Source organism: Peromyscus maniculatus, chromosome 4 (genome assembly GCF_049852395.1).
Source record: "Peromyscus maniculatus bairdii isolate BWxNUB_F1_BW_parent chromosome 4, HU_Pman_BW_mat_3.1, whole genome shotgun sequence".
Taxonomy (NCBI): Eukaryota; Metazoa; Chordata; class Mammalia; order Rodentia; family Cricetidae; genus Peromyscus; species Peromyscus maniculatus.
The window spans coordinates 1,304,433-1,322,485 of record NC_134855.1 but is presented as its reverse complement, the minus strand read 5'-3'; the positions used below and the strand labels follow the sequence as shown (position 1 = coordinate 1,322,485).

At 38.4% G+C, this 18,053-nt stretch overlaps 1 protein-coding gene across 6 annotated transcripts in view; it reads right to left on the bottom strand.

Annotated features, from left to right (window-relative positions):
* The window catches only part of Nr6a1 (nuclear receptor subfamily 6 group A member 1), a 204,643-nt gene that overhangs the window by 136,932 nt on the left and 49,658 nt on the right, over positions 1-18,053 (bottom strand). For all 6 annotated transcript variants that reach the window (XM_006992517.4, XM_006992516.4, XM_076568440.1 and 3 more), the window contains one exon: positions 4,560-4,604. In XM_006992517.4, coding sequence (XP_006992579.1) covers positions 4,560-4,604 — 45 coding nt within the window. The remainder of the gene's footprint in view (positions 1-4,559; positions 4,605-18,053) is intronic.

Here is an 18,053-nt window from a genome sequence, read left to right as displayed (position 1 = left end):
TTGGAAAAGAGTGAGAAGTGGTACTTGGGAGGACTTGGAGGAAGGGAAAAAGAAGGGGTACATATAATCTCAAAAAATTGAAAGATTACATAGAATTAAAAAAAAGAAAACAAAACAGCAGTTACTCAAAAATGAAAAAGATAATTATCACATGGTTCAAAATTTCCACTTCTGGTTATCAATCCAAAAGAATTTAAAACAGGAACTCAGAAATACACGCTTGTACACCAATGTTCATAACAAGATTATTCACAATAGCTCAAAGTTGAACAAAACCAAACATCTATTAACTTGTGAATAAATAAATAAAATATGGTTTATACATACAAAATAACATTATCCAGCCTTAAAGAATAAATGAATTTTAATATATCATACAACAAAGCTGTAGAATATTAATTATTTTTTAACTATTTAACGATGTGTTACATTTGTTTATGCTGTGGAAAATTACTTTAACTGTGTAAAGGTGTGTTACATTTTTTTTCTGCTACCTTTGTTAAGAATGTAAAGGTGAGTTACATTTAATTTTGTAAAGATGTGTTGCATTTGTTTCACCTTGCTTGCCTAAAGCACATGACTGGTCTAATAAAGAGCTGAACAACCAATAGCTAGGCAGAGAAAGGATAGGAGAGGCTGGTAGGTAGAGAAAATAAGTAGGAGGAGAAATCTAGGAGAGAGAGAGGAAGAAAGAAAGGGACGTGCCTGGGGCCAAAAGCCAGGCAGCCACCAGCCAGCCAGACACTAGAAGCAGGAAGGTAGGACATACAGAAAGAAAGAAAGATAAAAAGCCCCAAGGCAAAATGTAAATAGAGATAAACAGATTAAAATAAGAGCTAAGATAAAGCTGAGCATTCCTAATAAGTCTCTGTGTCATGATTTGGAGCTGGTTGGTGGCCTCCTGCTACAGATAAATCTGGAGAGCATTATGTTAAGTGAAATGTCAGTCACAAAAGGACAAACACTATGAATCCACTAATAGGGGTATCTATAAGGGGTAAAGTTCATGGATACAAAAAGAACTTATTACAAAATTGTAGTAATTAAAACACTGTGGAACTGAAGTAACAACATATAGACCAAAAGAATAGCATGCCCACACATACATAGCCATTCTGCTCAATTTGTAGATTGACAAGTCCTAGAAGATATGGGAAGTTACTACTAATATAGTCTGAATTTCAGTTCTAAATAAGATGAGTTCTGTAGATGGATGCTGATGATATTGATTACATACACTGATGTGAATGTAATCTATACTACTGAATTGCATACTTGAAAGTACTGAAAGTAAATGTCACCTGTTTTCTATTACAAACTAAAAAAATAAAGGGAGAGCCATGCCCTGGAGAGATAGCTCAGTGGGAGAAAGCAACTGCCACATAATTTGAGGACCTAAATTCAAATAATAAGAACCTATGTGAATGAAAGCCAGATCTGTGGCATCTGTAATCCTGATGCCACTATAGGGAGATAGAAGGCCAAAAAAGGAGACTTTCCAGAAGCTCACAGGCTAGCTAGTCTGACATATGTAGTAGAAAAATAACAGAGACCCTGGTCTCAAACAAGGCAGACAATGAGGACTGACAAAAGAGGTGGGCTGCTGACTTACACATGCACACAATTTACCAAATAGATACCCACATGTGCATGTTCACACACACATACACACATGCAAAGGAGAGCCAGACATGGTAATAGGTGCCAAAAATTCCAGAACTAAAGAGGCAGAGGCAGTACAGTTTATGAGCTTGAGGCCAGGCTGAGCTGAGCTACATGGCATGCTATAGGCTACCAGGAGCTATACAAAAAAACCTGGTATCAATTACACACATGTACAAGCACACAATCAAAAAAAAAAATTTAAAATGAAAAATGTAAGAAAAAGACCTGACAATTAACATTATATTTGATCATGGTCCACGTAAGATTAAGAACAAGACAAGAATATCACTGCTATCTCTTCAACCTACCATGATACTAGAAATCTTAGTACAGTACGAAAAATAAACCAACACCATAAACATCAAAAAGGAAAACATATGGCTGTCTTTATTCATAGTTGTGCACACAAAAGTCCCAACAGATTTGTTTAGGTGACTAGCAGAGCTAGTAACAAATTCAATATAAACTCAATACACAAAATCAATTGCATTTCTTTACACTAGCAACAAACAATTAGCAAATAAACTTTAAAACCAGTTTGATTCATAATAGCATTAAAATTTAGAATAAGAATAATTTTAAAGAAAAGCAGTTATCAACATTAATCAATTTAAAACATTAATGAGAAAAAGTGAAGATACTACACTAAGGAGAAAGACAAACTAAATCCAAGGATTAGAAGCCCTGCTATTATTAAGATGACAATTTGAGCCAGGTACTGAATGCAGTGACAGAGCACTTTGCCTCACAGGTGAGTTTACCCAGCACTGAAAAGAAGAAAGACTATTCTTCTGTGCAATTCAATTAAAAAAAAAAACAAAAACAACTCAGTAATTTTAAAATTTGATTGTAAACTTTATATGAAATAATGGGTGTTAACAGCTTAGATGCAAGATTGTAAAACATCAGTAGCAACTTCTGCCCTCCGGGGTTCTCCCATTTTGCTTTAAGCCTGAATTTAAGACCTCCTCCCTCCTTCAATAAATGGCATTTGGCATTAAAAAAAGAAAACCTGCCGGGCGGTGGTGGCACACGCCTTTAATCCCAGCACTCGGGAGGCAGAGCCAGGTGGATCTCTGTGAGTTCGAGGCCAGCCTGGGCTACCAAGTGAGTTCCAGGAAAGGCGCAAAGCTACACAGAGAAACCCTGCCTCGAAAAAAACAAAACAAAAGAAAAAAGAAAAAAAGAAAACAGTCATGTAAAGATGGGAAATACACAGAGTGTTTGGATCCTGTATGGTGCTTTGTTGGCTTTGAATTTTTTTAATGCTAATAAACAAAAAACAATTAAAAAATTTGATTGTAAACTTTATATGGAATTGTTTTTTGAAAGGGGGAAAATAACTAAGCCAAAATAACTTGGGAAAGAAAGAATGGAGGTGATTTTTTTATTATAAAACCACAAAATTCAGGACATAGTGGCTTTGGTGAGAAGATTCAAAAGGATTAATGAAAAAGAATACAAGAACCCACAGACTCATACATTTTTTTAAAGAAAATCTCCAAACTATTCACTGAGGAAGGACTTTGACAAATAACACTAGAAGAAACAAATTTTCATAGGAAAAAGACTTTGATTCCTACTTTATAAACATGCCAAAATTGCGGACATGAATGTAGGCTTAAAAAAAAAAATCTTAGTTTCTAAAAGAATTTGGAACTTGGTTAAACTAAGATTTTTTCTTTTTTAGTGAAGATATAAGAATCAATAAGAAAAGATTTCAAAAACCACATTTCACAAAATAATGACAAGTTGTATTCATTATAAAACATGTTAAAAATGAAAAAGAAGAGACGGGCAGTAGTGGTGGCGGTGGCGGCGGCGGCAGCGCACGCCTTTAATCCTAGCACTTGGGGGACAGAGGCAGGTGGATCTCTGTGAGTTCCAGGCCAGCCTGGTCTACAGAGCGAGATCTAGGACAGGCACCAAAACAACACAGAGAAATCCTGTCTCAAAAACAAAAAACAAAAAACAAAACAAACAAACAACAACAACAACAAAAAAAAAAAACATGAAAAAAGAAAATCACAGACCAGGAAGAAATATTCATACTAAATATATCATATGATATATCCAGAATATAAAAATACCAACAATTCAAAAAGTAGACAAAGAACTTAATGTTTTTAATGTTCAAGACTTGAACCATTTAAAAAGATGATATATGAATAGCCAGTAAGTGTATGATATACTTACCAACATAACTGGCCATTGAGGAAATTCCGATTAAAAACATTCATTCTGTCCCATTACAGTGCTCACTAGACTTACAAAAATTAAAACCCTGACAATATCAATCACTTGCCAACATATGAAACAGGAATTTACATGCTACTAGAACTATAAAAATGTAAAAACATTTTGGAAAACTGGCAACTCTATAAAAATTTTAATGTGTATCTACCATATACACCACCAATTCCTAATATGCTTTAGCAGATCAGTGTACATGTATGTATACAAAATTTTGTGTAAGAAATTTTATAGCTGCTTTATCTGTAATAAACTAGAAACAGCCCAGGTGTCAATGGATGAATTATCTGTGATACTGTCAGTGGAATATTACTCAGCAATAAAAAGAAATAAACTATTAACACTTGCATCATTAATTACTATAAAATATTGGGCTGAAAAGGCACAAGAGAACAAATGTTCTTTGTGAACATAGGAAGCTATGCATATGAGATTGTAGAATAAGAAGTAAGAAGTTAAGTTTTAGGGATTGAGTAATAGATTAAAAGGGAATTTTAAAGAACTACAATGGTTAAAACACTTGTGAAAACTGCTTGGATTTACATTTTCAGATAGGAGCATTTCCTTGTATGAAAATTTCATACTTCAATTTTAAAAAGATCAAGGACTTTGGGATCACATAGAGCAGCTCCACCACTTACCAGGTGTGTGACCTTGGCCAAGTGTTAAACTGTCAGTCTCCCCATCTGCAAAAAGAAAGAGACAGAGTTGAGAAAAGCTTCACAGAGCTGCTAGGAAAAATAAACAAGATAAGACTTTAATGATATAAAACACTAAATGCTCAATACATATGAACAAAGAAGTTGTTAGAAATATTATTTCCAAATTTCAGCCAAGGAAAAAGAAGCAGGAATAACTAGTGGGTAAATGCTGTAAATAACTAGTGGGTAATTCACATATACTACATTATTGATTTGGTTACAAAGATACCTAGCAGGAGTTGTTACAGTTTTATGGATGACGAAACCAGGCTTCACTGGTACTAGCAAACTTCCACTTTTTTGTTTGTTTTTGATACAGGGTCTCCTGTATTTCAGGCTGGCTTGGAATTGACTATGCATCCCAAGATAATCTTGAACTACTGATTCTCATGCCTCTAACTTCCAAATTCTGGGATTATAGTTTATATATTTTCTACTGTACGATGCATGCCAATAGGGTCACTTTTTGTAATTAATCCTGCAATTGCCAGTACAACCCAGGTCATTTTAAAAGCTCTGAATGCTCCATTTATTTATTTATTCATTTTTTTAAAGGTTTATTTGAGACAGGGTTTCTCTGTGTAGCTTTGGAGCCTGTCTTGGAACTCACTCTGTAGACCAGGCTGGCCTTGAACTCACAGAGATCCTCCTGTGTGTTCTGCCTCCTGAGTGCTGGGATTAAAGGCGTGCGCCAACACCACCCGGCTCATTCAGTCATTCAGTCATTGATTTACTTTGATCCAGGATCTTACTGTGTGGCCCTCACTGGCCTAGCACTAACTATCTAGACCAGGTTGGCCTTGGTATCACAGAGCCACCACACACTGTTGGGATTCAAGATGTCAACTGCCAACAAGGCCAACCTCCATTGATTCTTTCCGGTACTAGCTCAAGCCTCCTGACAAAAAAGAAGGCCAATTCTGAGGACTTGATTAAAAAATAGAAGTGGGTTTATAAGTAGACACTGCAAGACATTATTCTTTTTTTTTTTTTTTTAAAGATTTATTTATTATAGGCCAGGCTGTGGTGGGGCATGCCTTTAATCCCAGCACTTAGGAGGGAGAGCCAGGAAGATCTCTGTGAGTTAGAGGCCAGCCTGGTCTACAAAGTGAGTTCCAGGAAAGGTGCAAAACTACACAGAAAAACCCTGTCTCAAAAAACAAAAAAAAAACAAAAAAAAATTATTTATTATGTATACAGTGTTCTGCCTGCATGTATGCCTGCAGGCCAGAAGAGGGCACCAGATCTCATTACGGATGGTTGTGAGCAATCATGTGGGTGCTGAGAACTGAACTCAGGTTGACATTGCTGCTGCTGTTGTTGCTGTTATAGAAGAGGCAGCCACCGCTGCTACTGTTTCTGGGATTACCATTTCATAATTGCTTACTACAGCTAGCATAATGGAGACCCTGGCAGCAAAAGTAGCTACCACAGTTAATTAATCTTCCATTCTATTGGGTATGATAAATTTAATTCACTAGTTATATACATTTCAATTGGTTTTGAAAATTATAAATTTATAAACTCAAGTTCCATTTGCTTTTGGGATACCATCTTACAAGGACTCCAGTTTGCAGTAAGGCTCATTAAGGAAGGGAATGGCTCAATTGCCTTTAGCCTACTGGCTATGGGTGGGTTAGGACTTCTGTTGGTCTTTTCTGTGTTGAACACACAGATTGCAAGCCCAGCGCCACTTTGAGATCTTTGGCAGCAGTTAACTCTGCAGCTCACACATGATTGAGCCTGTATGATTATAAGTATTCAAAGACGGATAATGCCTGGGGGGCGCTCACCAACCTAAGACAGAGTGCCTGTGTGGCCTGGGCAGACGTCTCCATGACGGGTAAGATGACCTACTGATGTCCCACACAACCTAAGTCAGAAGCTCATTTATTAGTAAATGGGGGACCTGTAGGGCCATTGCTCCCATTTTGGGTAACTGTTGCCTTGCTTGCTGACCCTGACCTTGATATCCTCCCTATGCTAATTCCCTCCCGGGTTCCACCCTCCTGAATGCTTAAGGGAAGTTCCTTGTCTGTGTATCCTGCATAATGGGTGTTAAGAGCTTAGATGCAAGATTGTAAAACATGATAGCAAACTTCGGCCCTCTGGGGTTCTCCCATTGTGCTGTAAGCCTGTATTTAAGACCTCCTCCCAGCCAGAGGTGGTGGTGGTAGTGGTGGTGCACGCTTTTAATCCCAGCACTCGGGAGGCAGAGCCAGGTGGAACCCTATCTCGAAAAAACAACAACAACAATAATAATAATAATAAATAAAATTCTGTTTACATAGTGTGCATGCACATGTTAAGGTGTGCATGTGTAGGTCAAAGGACAACCTGAGGGAGTTGGTTCTCTTCTTCCACCATGTAGGTTACAGACACTGAACTCAGATAGCCAGGTCTGGCAGCAAGCCAGTTTACCTGTCTGAGCCATCTCACTGACCTATTCTAGGTTCTTAGAGAGTCCCCTCGGCATAGCAATTTCAATATAAGGGAATTCTGGTCTTGCACAATGGCTGACCCATGTAGTTCCAGCACTTAGGAGGCTAAGGTTAATCAAGTTAAAGGCAGCCTTGACAGTATAGGATTTCCAGATTATTCTAGGTTACACAAGATCCTTTCTCAAAAAATAAGAAAAAAATAAGAACAAAATTAATAAAACCTGGGGGAAAGGAGGGGTAAGCATGAAGGCATATAATTTGAATATGAAACCTGTGCTCTAAGTGGGAAGCTAGAACTAAGGCTTGATCTAGCAGAACAGTTTCAAATATTTGTCAGCTGAAAAGAGAGTAAATTTATTCCATTTGTCTTAATCATGCAAGACTTTTACCTCAGAGTTAAAGTTGCTAAGTGGGTGTGGGAGTGCACCCCTGTAAACATAGCACCTAGAAGGCAGATGGACAGACCACTCTGAGTTAAGAGGCCAGTGTGATTTTCAAAGTGAAAAAAACAAAAAAAGAAGAGAAAAATTCTCATGCATTCTGATACCAAGGTTTTGAATTCAAAGAACCATTTTCAGCTTTTTTTAAAGTATGAGGTACTGCTAGGTGGCAGTGGTGAACACCTTTAATCCCAGCATTCAGGAGGCAGAGCCAGGAGGATCTCTGTGAGTTCAAGGCCAGCCTAGTCTACAGAGCAAGATCCAGGACAGGCACCAAAGCTACACAGAGAAACCCTGTCTCGAAAAACCAAAAGAAAAAAGTATGAGGTGTTAATATTCTGATCTGTCCTTGAAATCCCACCCTGTCCTGGCATAAAAGCCTCATTCTAAGGAAAAACTCCTCCCCTTCCCAGCTCTTCCCAGTTTTCCTTCCACAAGATGCGCACCCTCAACCCCTCTCTCTCTCTCTGTCTCTCTTTCCTATCTCTCTATTATAATAAACTTTCCATGTGGATGCATGTTTACCTGCATGCACAGGATACCCTCGGATTCTCCCCCCCCCCCCAATAATTCATCACATAAGGGCCAAAAGGATGGCTCAGTGGGTAAAAGCATGAAAATGATCCCTGGAACCCACGTAAAGCCAGAAGGAAATAATCAACTCCACAGAGTTGTCCTCTGACCTTCACACACTTGCTTTGGCAGATGTACCACTGCATCACACACAGACACACACACACAGTTTGTCACAACACTGCTTCCACAGAAAAAAATGATTGCTACAATCTAACCTCAGATTTTTTTTTTGCATTCCTTCTTAGTCATCCATTTCAAATTTCTAGATTTAAGTATTTTACCATTCCCTGCTAAATGTCACCCCACCAGATGACAGACATCCATGACTATCCAAGAACTGAACAAATATCTTTTCATCAATTGTAAACAAGTGCTAAACTCTTGGCTCCACAGAGAATGCCTACAAGTCAGTATAAACTCTGAAATAGGGGCAGAGATCAAGGGAATAGGAGTTCAGTCTATGCTCTCAATCACATTCCACCCCCACCTTGTTCAAAAGAATCCTTATCAGAAAGTACTTCCTAACAAAAGGCCTGACCCAGCAATGATGCAGCATGTTGAACTGGAGCTTTAGAAGCACAGGGAAAGTACTACTGCCATGAACCACCAATCACTGCACGAACGCTGTGGAGGAGACACTTGTAAATGTATATTAATTTGCTTCAGGAAAGAACCTGTCTCATAAAGGACATAAACAGTTCTGAACCTGAGCTATTTGAGGACCTAATTCCACAATGAATTCTTCCAATTTGTGTCCAAAATCATCCTATAATGCAAAAGATGCTCAAATGACATTTTAAAAAAAGCCTATTCTTTCACATACAAAAAAAAAAAACATCATAGCTGGGTGTGGTAGCTTTGATCTCAGCACTAGGGAAGTAGGAAGGTAGAAGCAGGCAGATCTCTGTGAGTTTGAGGTCAGCCTGGTCTACAAAAGTGAGTTTGAGGAGAGCCAAGGCTGTTACACAGAGAAACCCTGTCTCAAACACACACACACACACACACACACACACACACACACACAGAGAAAACAACAATTATCATATATATTATAAATCATTATACTGAGCTGGGAATGGTAGTACACGCCTTTAACCTCAACACTCAGACAGAAGCAGGCACATCTTTGAGTTCAAGGTCAGCCTGGCCTACAAAATGAGTTCTAAACCAGCCAGAGCTTCAAACTGAGACCCTCTCTTAAAAAAGAAAAAAGAAAGAAAACTACCTTTAACTCATTATATATACATATAAAACACATATACATGGATACACACACACAAAAAATATACAAACTTTATTTCTTTTTTTTTTTTTTTTTGGTTTTTCGAGACAGGGTTTCTCTGTGTAGCTTTGCGCCTTTCCTGGAGCTCACTCGGTAGCCCAGGCTGGCCTCGAACTCACAGAGATCCGCCTGGCTCTGCCTCCCGAGTGCTGGGATTAAAGGCGTGCACCACCAACGCCCGGCCAAACTTTATTTCTTATTGTATGTATAATGAGAGGACACAAGCCTTCCACCCTGTCTCAAAATAACAACAAAACAAACAAACAAACAAACAAATAAATAAATAAATAAATAAATGTTAAAAACTGGGGCAAAATGTAGTGGCATAAGCCTTTATCCCCAGTACCTGGGAGGTAGAAGCAGCCTGGTCTACAAAAGCCAATTCCAGGCCACCCAGAATTTCACAGAGACTATGTCTCCAATAATAATGATGACGACGATGACAATGATCATAGGAACTGAAACAAGGACCTTGCACATACCAGCTAAAGGTTCTGTCACAGCCACTTCCTCAGACTCACCATTAACATCTGAGACTTATCAAAATTAAGGAGTCTACAGACAGAACAAATCAGTCAAACAAGGACTGTGCAGCCACACCTTATGGCATACTTTGGTGTAAATCATTTCACATTCTCAAGCAGACCTCGCAGTTCTTATCTAAAAATATGGAATGTTTAGTCTTGTGTTTAGTGGGAAAAAAAATCAATGTGATATACTTTATAATATATCAGCTATCACTATATGGTAAAAACCACAAAAGTTTGTACCTTTCTGTAAACCAGAAGCCTTTAACAGGGTTATGGCTTCAATACTGTGGCTAAGGCTTGGCATGTGCAAGAAAAAGGAAAAACAATAACAAACAAACAAACAAAAAAAAAAAAAACCCAAAACAGTACTGTGTTAAATAGGTCAGATCCTACAAAAAAAAAAATCAAACTCATCAATAGCCTTCTATGACATACTCCACATACAGCTGCTGAATATATGCAGTATCTGGCACATAAGAAACACCCAATAAATTGTATTTCTCAGGCTGGGACAAAATCTAAGTGAATAAACTTCTTGCCATCCAAACATGAGAATCTGAGTACAGATCCCCAGAACCCATACACCTATAACCCTACTGCTCCAAAGAGATGGGAGGCAAAGACAAGAAATTTGGACAAGATGAGACCTGATGTCTCAAGGTGAAAGGTGAGGTCCAACACCCAATGTTGCCCCCTGACCTCCATACACAGAAGGAGATAAAAATATTCTTTTAAACAGCATTTATCTTCCTTTTTTTTTTTTTTTTTTTTTTGGCTTTTCAAGACATGGTTTCTCTTTGTAACAGCTCTGGCTGTCCTGAAACTTGCTTTGAGAAACCAAGCTGGCCTAGAATTTTTATAATGGGTCTCCCCATTCAGTGCCACAACAGAACCTTCTAATGATTCTGTACCCTCAGTGTGCTTGACTGGCTTGTTTGGGGGCTGTTTAGTTTGACCAAAGGTTGAGTAGTAGTTTTAAGAACATAGGGTTACAGACCCTTCTGTGCCATCTCCCCGCCCCGCCCCCCAGACAGGGTTTCTCAGTGTAGCTTTGAAGCCTTGTCCTGGATCTTGCTCTGTAGATCAGGCTGGCCTCCAACTCAGAGGTCCTCCTGGCTCTGCCTCCCAACTGCTGGGAAAAGGTGCGCACCATCTCTGTCCTTTCTTGATCTCTACTATTCAACTTTAAATTGATTCTCTGAAGACAATGTTTGGATATATCTGTACCCCACTCCCTTTTTTAGGGTTTATTTTTGTTTGTGGATGTTTTGTCTGCATGTATATCAGGGTACCATATGCATACACTGTATGCAAAAGCAAGAAGAGGACATCAGATCCTCTGGAACTGGAGTTACAGATGGTTGTGACCTACCAGGTGAGTGCAGGGAATTAAACCTGGGTTCTATGCAAGAGCAGTCAGTGCTCTTAACCACTGGTACATCTCCCTAGTACCTGCACTACTCTCTAATATCAAGTTATGACATGACATAACATAACATAAAATAAAGTTATGACAGTGCCAGGTGTGTGGTGCACACCTTTAATCCTAGATCTCTGGAGGACGAGGCAGGTGAATCTCTGAGTTCGAGGCCAGTCTGGTCTCCAGAGTCAGAACCGTCAGGAATACACAGAGAAGCCCTGTCTTAAAAGGCCGAAGGGAGGACTAGAGAGATGGCTCAGAGGTTAAGAGTATAGGCAGCTCTTCCAGAGGACCTGAGTTCAATTCCCAGCAACCACATGGTAGCTCACAACCATCTTCAATAAGATCTGGTACCCTCTTCTGGCCTGCAGACAGGATACTGTGTACATAATAAATAAATAACTTAAAAAAAAAAAAAAGCCGAAGGGAACTAGGTGGTGGTGGTACAAACCTTCATACCAGCCCTCAGGAGGCAGAGGCAGAGGCAGAGGCAGGTGGGGTTTTTTTTTTTTGTGAGTTCGAGGCCAGCCTGGTCTACAGATCGAGTTCCAGGATAGGGTCCAAAGCTACATACAGAAACCCTGTCTCAAAAACAAAAACAAAAATGAGGAGGAAAAGAAAAGAAACAGGTTAATTTACTGAATAAAATGCAGTTACAATATCCCATAAAAACAGAGAATTTCAACAATACACTAATAGCCTAGGATGGCATACACTTATTAGTGTTTACCATTTGTTAAGCATTGCTCTAAACCTTTTACATATATTATGCACCTAATCATAATAGGCCTAATAAAATCATTATATTTTTACTGTTCAGGTTTTCAGATGAGAAAACTGATGGACAGAGACTGCATAATTTAGCCAAGGTTGTAAAATAGCAAAATATTGAAGCCAATTAAAACGAAGCAATCTTGAGCCAGAGCTCATCCTTTTTTTTTTTATTTACATATCTATGTGTATGTTGTATCTGTGTAGTTTTGTGCACATTTATACATTGCTTACAGAAACCAGAAGAGGGCATGAGATCCCCTGAAACTAGAGTTACAGATGATTGTGAGCCAACATGAAGATGCTATTAATTAAATCCAGGTCCTCTAAAAAAGCCTATCTATCTCTCCAGCCCTGTGATCATGGTTTTTTTCTAAATTCAGAAGTTTTTGCTTATATAAAAAAACTAAAGCACTCATTTGAAATGTGGACTTATGAACTATGAACATGTCCACTGTGGCATTGTGTATAATGCAGAAAAAAGTAGAAACCATCTGAATGCTCAGGAAAAGAAAATGGCTAAACAGACCATGCCAGAGCTGTTTCACCCTTCAAGGAAGGTGCCATCCTGCCATTAAGAATATTTATTAAAATAAATGTCTCATGACTTGGGGACAATGCTCTACATGTGTAAGAGAAAATGAGATACAAAAATACATAGATGTTACTAAAATTAATAATGTACAAGGCTATCTAAACACAACCTAGAATGATTATTCTCAAATGATAAACAATATTTATTTCTTAGTGGTGAGATTAGGGATTCTTGTGTTTTCATTTTAATATTTTAAAGAAAAACACAAGTTTCTACTATCAGCTGAAACTAAGTTATTGTCTTTCTCTTAATTCAACCATACCAGCAACCTCAACGATTTGGGAAGAAAAAAAAGCTAAAGATTCTAATCTGTCTAGAAGAGAAAGTAGGAAGTACTCTTGAATGCACTGGCATAGGAGATCACTTCCTAAATATAACACCAGTAACACAGACACTGAGAACAACAATTAACAAATGGGAACCTCTTGAAACTGAAAAGCTTTTGCAGTGCAAAAGACATGGTCAATAAGACAAAAAGACAGCCTACAGAATGGGAAAAGATCTTCACCAACCCCACATCTGACAGAGGACTGATCTCCACAGTATATAAAGAACTCAAGAAACTAGACATCAGAATACTGAACAATCCAATTTAAAAATAGGCTAAAGAACTAAACAGAGAATTCTCAAAAGAAGAATCTTAAATGCCTGAAAGACATTTAAAGAAATGCTCAACATCCTTAGTCACCAGAGAAATACGAATCAAAATGACTCTGAGATACCACCTTATACCTGTCAGAATGCCTATAATCAAAAAACTAATGACAGTCTATGTTGGAGAGGATGTGGAGAAAAGGGAACACTCCTCCACTGTCGGTGGGAGTGCAAACTTGTACAACCACTGTGGAAATCAGTATGGTGATTTCTCAGAAAATGGGGGATCGATCTACCTCAAGACCCAGCCATACCATTCTTGGGCATATACCCAAGGAATGGTCAATCATACCACAAAGATACATGCTCAACTATGTGCATAGCAGCACTATTCATAATAGCCAGAACCTGAAAACAACCTAGAAGACCATCAACTGAAGAATAGATAACAAAAATGTGGCACATATACACACACAATGGAGTACTACTCAGCAGAGAAAAACAATGACAGCATGAAATTTGCAGGCAAATGGATGGAACTAGAAAATATCCTGAGTGAGGCAACCCAAACCCAGAAGGACAAGCATGGTATACTAGATATAAAGCAAAGAACAATCAGACTGCAACCCACAGAACCAGGGAGGCTAAATAGCATAGGGGACCCTAGGATGACTGTGGCTTATAACAAGTTTTGGTTTTACTCAATCACTGAGCAAGCCTCAGTGAATCATTTCACTATTAGGATAAGAATGTGTACTGTATCAAGCTGATAATAGAATAAATAAATAAACAAGCAAACAAACAAAAAAGAGCTAGCTAGCAAGAGGCCTGCCATAGGCCATCAGTTTATAAGTTAAAAATTTTTTTTTTTCTAATCTGTCTAACTGCAGGCACCTTCTTTCCTTTGGCTAGTATCTTTTGGACATCACACACAAAATAAGCATGTACAAAAACAATCTTCAACTTCAACTTCAGAAACTGAATGAAAGTATTTTCAATTTTTTGTTGATGTTTTCTCTATGATTATTTTAGGATCACAGGACAAGAAAAGGAACAGACTTCATATAGGCCAAAAATTCATTAGGATAAGAATTTGTACTGTATCAAGCTGATGAAAGAAAATGCTGGCCGTACTTTCAGGAGGGGACGCTAAAATCTTTTTAGAATATGGATTATATAGAAAAAAATGTCTGCCGTAAATCAAAGAGTGAAGGGGAAGATAAAACAGGAATCTCACTTACACAGCTTAAGTAAAACATAGCTCTCTTAACAGATGAAGGCAGCTTTCTTCTGTATCCCAGAATCTAATCAATATTTATATGTATAATTCAGCTCTCATTTGACTTAAAAGGGTTTATTGGCAAAGATTATCATTTATACTATTTTCTACAGAGAAAATATTTTACTGTTTAACCCTGGACTTTTAATTATAACTTGTTTTTATATTCAAAAAAAATTTCAGAAACATCATGGGTATGCAGATAAAGGACAAAAGATGGACTCTGGAGAAAGAGCAGCTATTGCTAATTAAAACCATTTACCCTCTGACCCTTTATCTGCCCAATAACTGAACAGTACCACTTGTTTCCCTGTACTATGGGGTATTTACAATCCCAGAGAGGCATGAAAGGAATTAATAATTTAGTCTAGAAAGCTGACAGGATTTACTGGGAGCCTCTTGTCTGCAGGACAGAAATCAGAGCAAGCACTGTCTTGAAATCACAGGTCCCTTTACTGTTTTATAGCTTAACTGGCCCCAAAACATAAATCACTTATAAATCTCCTATTTCAGGCAACAATGACTTCTACTCTCTAATTTCCCTTGTATCAAGTCAGCCCTTGTTTTGAGTTTTACAACTACATGGTAAATGTGGTAGCTGAGGGAAAACTCAAGGAGCAAGATAGACTAAGGTTATCTGCAAACAGCACAGAAATGGTATGCTGTTTTGAACTTCTCTTGACCTCGGACTGCCCTTGTACCCAGGCACAGTACAGGGCACTTCTTTTTTTTTTTTTTTTCAGAGCTGAGGACCAAGGGCACTGAGCTAAATCTCCAACCCCAAGGGCACTTCTTGTAGAAATGAACTTAGCCTGAACCTGGGCCATAACATTGGACTTTAGGAAGCTCAGAAAGTATAGGAAGGTGCCAGAATGGGAACAGCAGCTCATATTTGAGGCATGGCTGCCCATCTGCTCTCCCACAGAAAAGGTAACTAAAAGAACACCTGGTAGATAAAGTAAGTATTCCCCTAATTAGTTCCAACACATTCCACCTGTTGTCCCAAATCTGCTACCTACAACAACTACCAAGCACAACTGGAAATCAGCTACAATGGTGGGCCTGTTACAATAAAATAGGAACAGACTTTTTCCCACTAGGAATTTGTAGTGGGAAGACATTAGGATCTCTAAATCCCAAAGATACAATAAAGAGAAAGCTCTATTATTCTCAATCTAATGTGTAATGATACTAAAATGAAAGATATTATTTTTCTAGTCAGAACCTACAGAAACTGAAGTATCAGACCCTATCTTTAAAAACAACACAAAAATATTATAATCAAATACAACTTGCACAGCCCATCTCAGTCTTACAACATCCTATTTGACAGAGTTAAGTATGTGCACAAACTCCAACACTAATACAGACTGAGAGCATAATTTTACTTCTGCCAACCCATTATTATAATAATTAGATTCTTAGGTGTTTCTTCTAAGACAGAGAACAAAAATATAGTACTAACTTCACAAAAATGATGTAGGAACTGAGAATACTACCCACACATATAAAGTACATTTTAAAGTACTTTTAAAAGAAAAGTCATTTTTGGTGACTCCCATTCTATAGTTATATGTAGTGGATACCTGTTTGAGCAAAGCCCTGAAGCACCACCCCTAGTAACTGTTACACCTGCCTATGACCTTGAGGTACATGTCCTCCCTTAAAACCTGGGATGCAGTTGGGTAGCTCTCTCTTGGCTACCTCTGGTTTGGATACTGAGATCTTGGACTACACAGATCAGTGTAGGACATAGCTCAGCTTTCCCGGACCCTAAGATAAATCTCCATGGTTGTGAGATAACCTCCAAATAAACTCCTTTGATCATTAAGCTGATTCCATGGATTGCTAGCGATTTAATCACATTATATATAAAATCGTGTACTCTCACAGAATGGAGAAGTCTATACCATATTCAGTAAGGGAGACCATGCAAATATGTAAAGGAAGTAGGATTACTTAGTCCACAAAGTCGAATAACTGAGTAACAATCTTCAAGGCTTTTCTCAATAAATGGCATGTAATTATATAAAGAAAACTACAGAATTGGATGTTACCTGCTAAATTCAAAGTTTGAAAACTATCTTTCCAAATATTTCCAGTATATTGCTAATATGTGAAGGCAAGACCTATAATCATTTGTGCAATCTGAGGCTAAGAACTGGGTCTGGAACAAAGAAAACAAAGTGTTTCACTTAGCTTCAAAATTACTACTTGTGGGGGTTGGGGATTTAGCTCAGTGGTAGAGTGCTTGCCTAACAAGTGCAAGGCCCTTGGTTCTGTCCTCAGCTCTGGGGGGGAAAAACAAAAAACATTACTACTTGTGTGCTTTCTTTTCTTTTTTCTTTCTTTTCTTTTATTTATTTATTTTTTTTTTTGAGTGAGAACTTTTCTTTTCTTTTTTTTTTTTAATGCTGAATGCTGTTTATTGAAGGAGGAAAGAGGTTTTGAATACAGGCTTACAGCACAATGGGAGAACCCCGGAGGGCAGAAGTTCGCTACAGATCTTGCATCTAAGCTCTTAACACCCATTATGAAGGATACATAGACAAGGAACTTTCCTTAAGCATTCAGGAGGGTGAAACCTGGAGGGAATTAGCATAGGGAGGATATCAAGGTCAAGGTCAGCAAGCTAGGCAACAGTTACCCAAAACGGGGGCAATGGCCCTACAGGTCCCCCTTTTACTAATAAATGAGCTTCTGACTTAGGTTGTGTGGGACATCAGCAGGTCACCTTACCCGTCATGGAGACGCCTGCCCAGGCCACACAGGCACTCTGCCTTAGGTTGGTGAGCGCCCCCCAGGCATTATCCGTCTCTGAATACTCATTATCATAAAGGCTCAATCATGTGTGAGCTGCAGAGTTAACTGCTGCCAAAGATCTCAAAGTGGCACTGGGCTTGCAATCTGTGTGTTCAACACAGAAAAGACCAACAGAAGTCCTAACCCACCCATAGCCAGTAGGCTAAAGGCAACTGAGCCATTCCCTTCCTTAATGAGCCTTACTGCAAACTGGAGTCCTTGTAAGATGGTATCCCAGAAGCAAATGGAACTTGAGTTTATAAATTTATAATTTTCAAAGCCAATTGAAATGTATATAACTAGTGAATTAAATTTATCATGCCCAATAGAATGGAAGATTAATTAACTATGGTAGCTACTTTTGCTGCCAGGGTCTCCACTATGCTAGCTGTAGTAAGCAATTATGAAATGGTAATCCCAGAAATAGTAGCAGCGGTGGCTGCCTCTTCTATAACAGCAACAACAGCAGCAGCAATGTCAAATTCTCTTCTGGAGTGTGTGGGCATCCACTGGCATGGATACAACTCCAGGAACATAAACCGCCAAGGTCCATTTTTCTTAATCCCAGCACGACTTACTCAGGCAGCTCTGCAAAAGAACAACTAAGAAAAAACAGGCAGCTCACAAGGAGCATAACTAATGGTCTTATAATGGCTACATTTAGTCTGATTTTTTTTTTTCTTTTTTTTTTTTGGTTTTTCGAG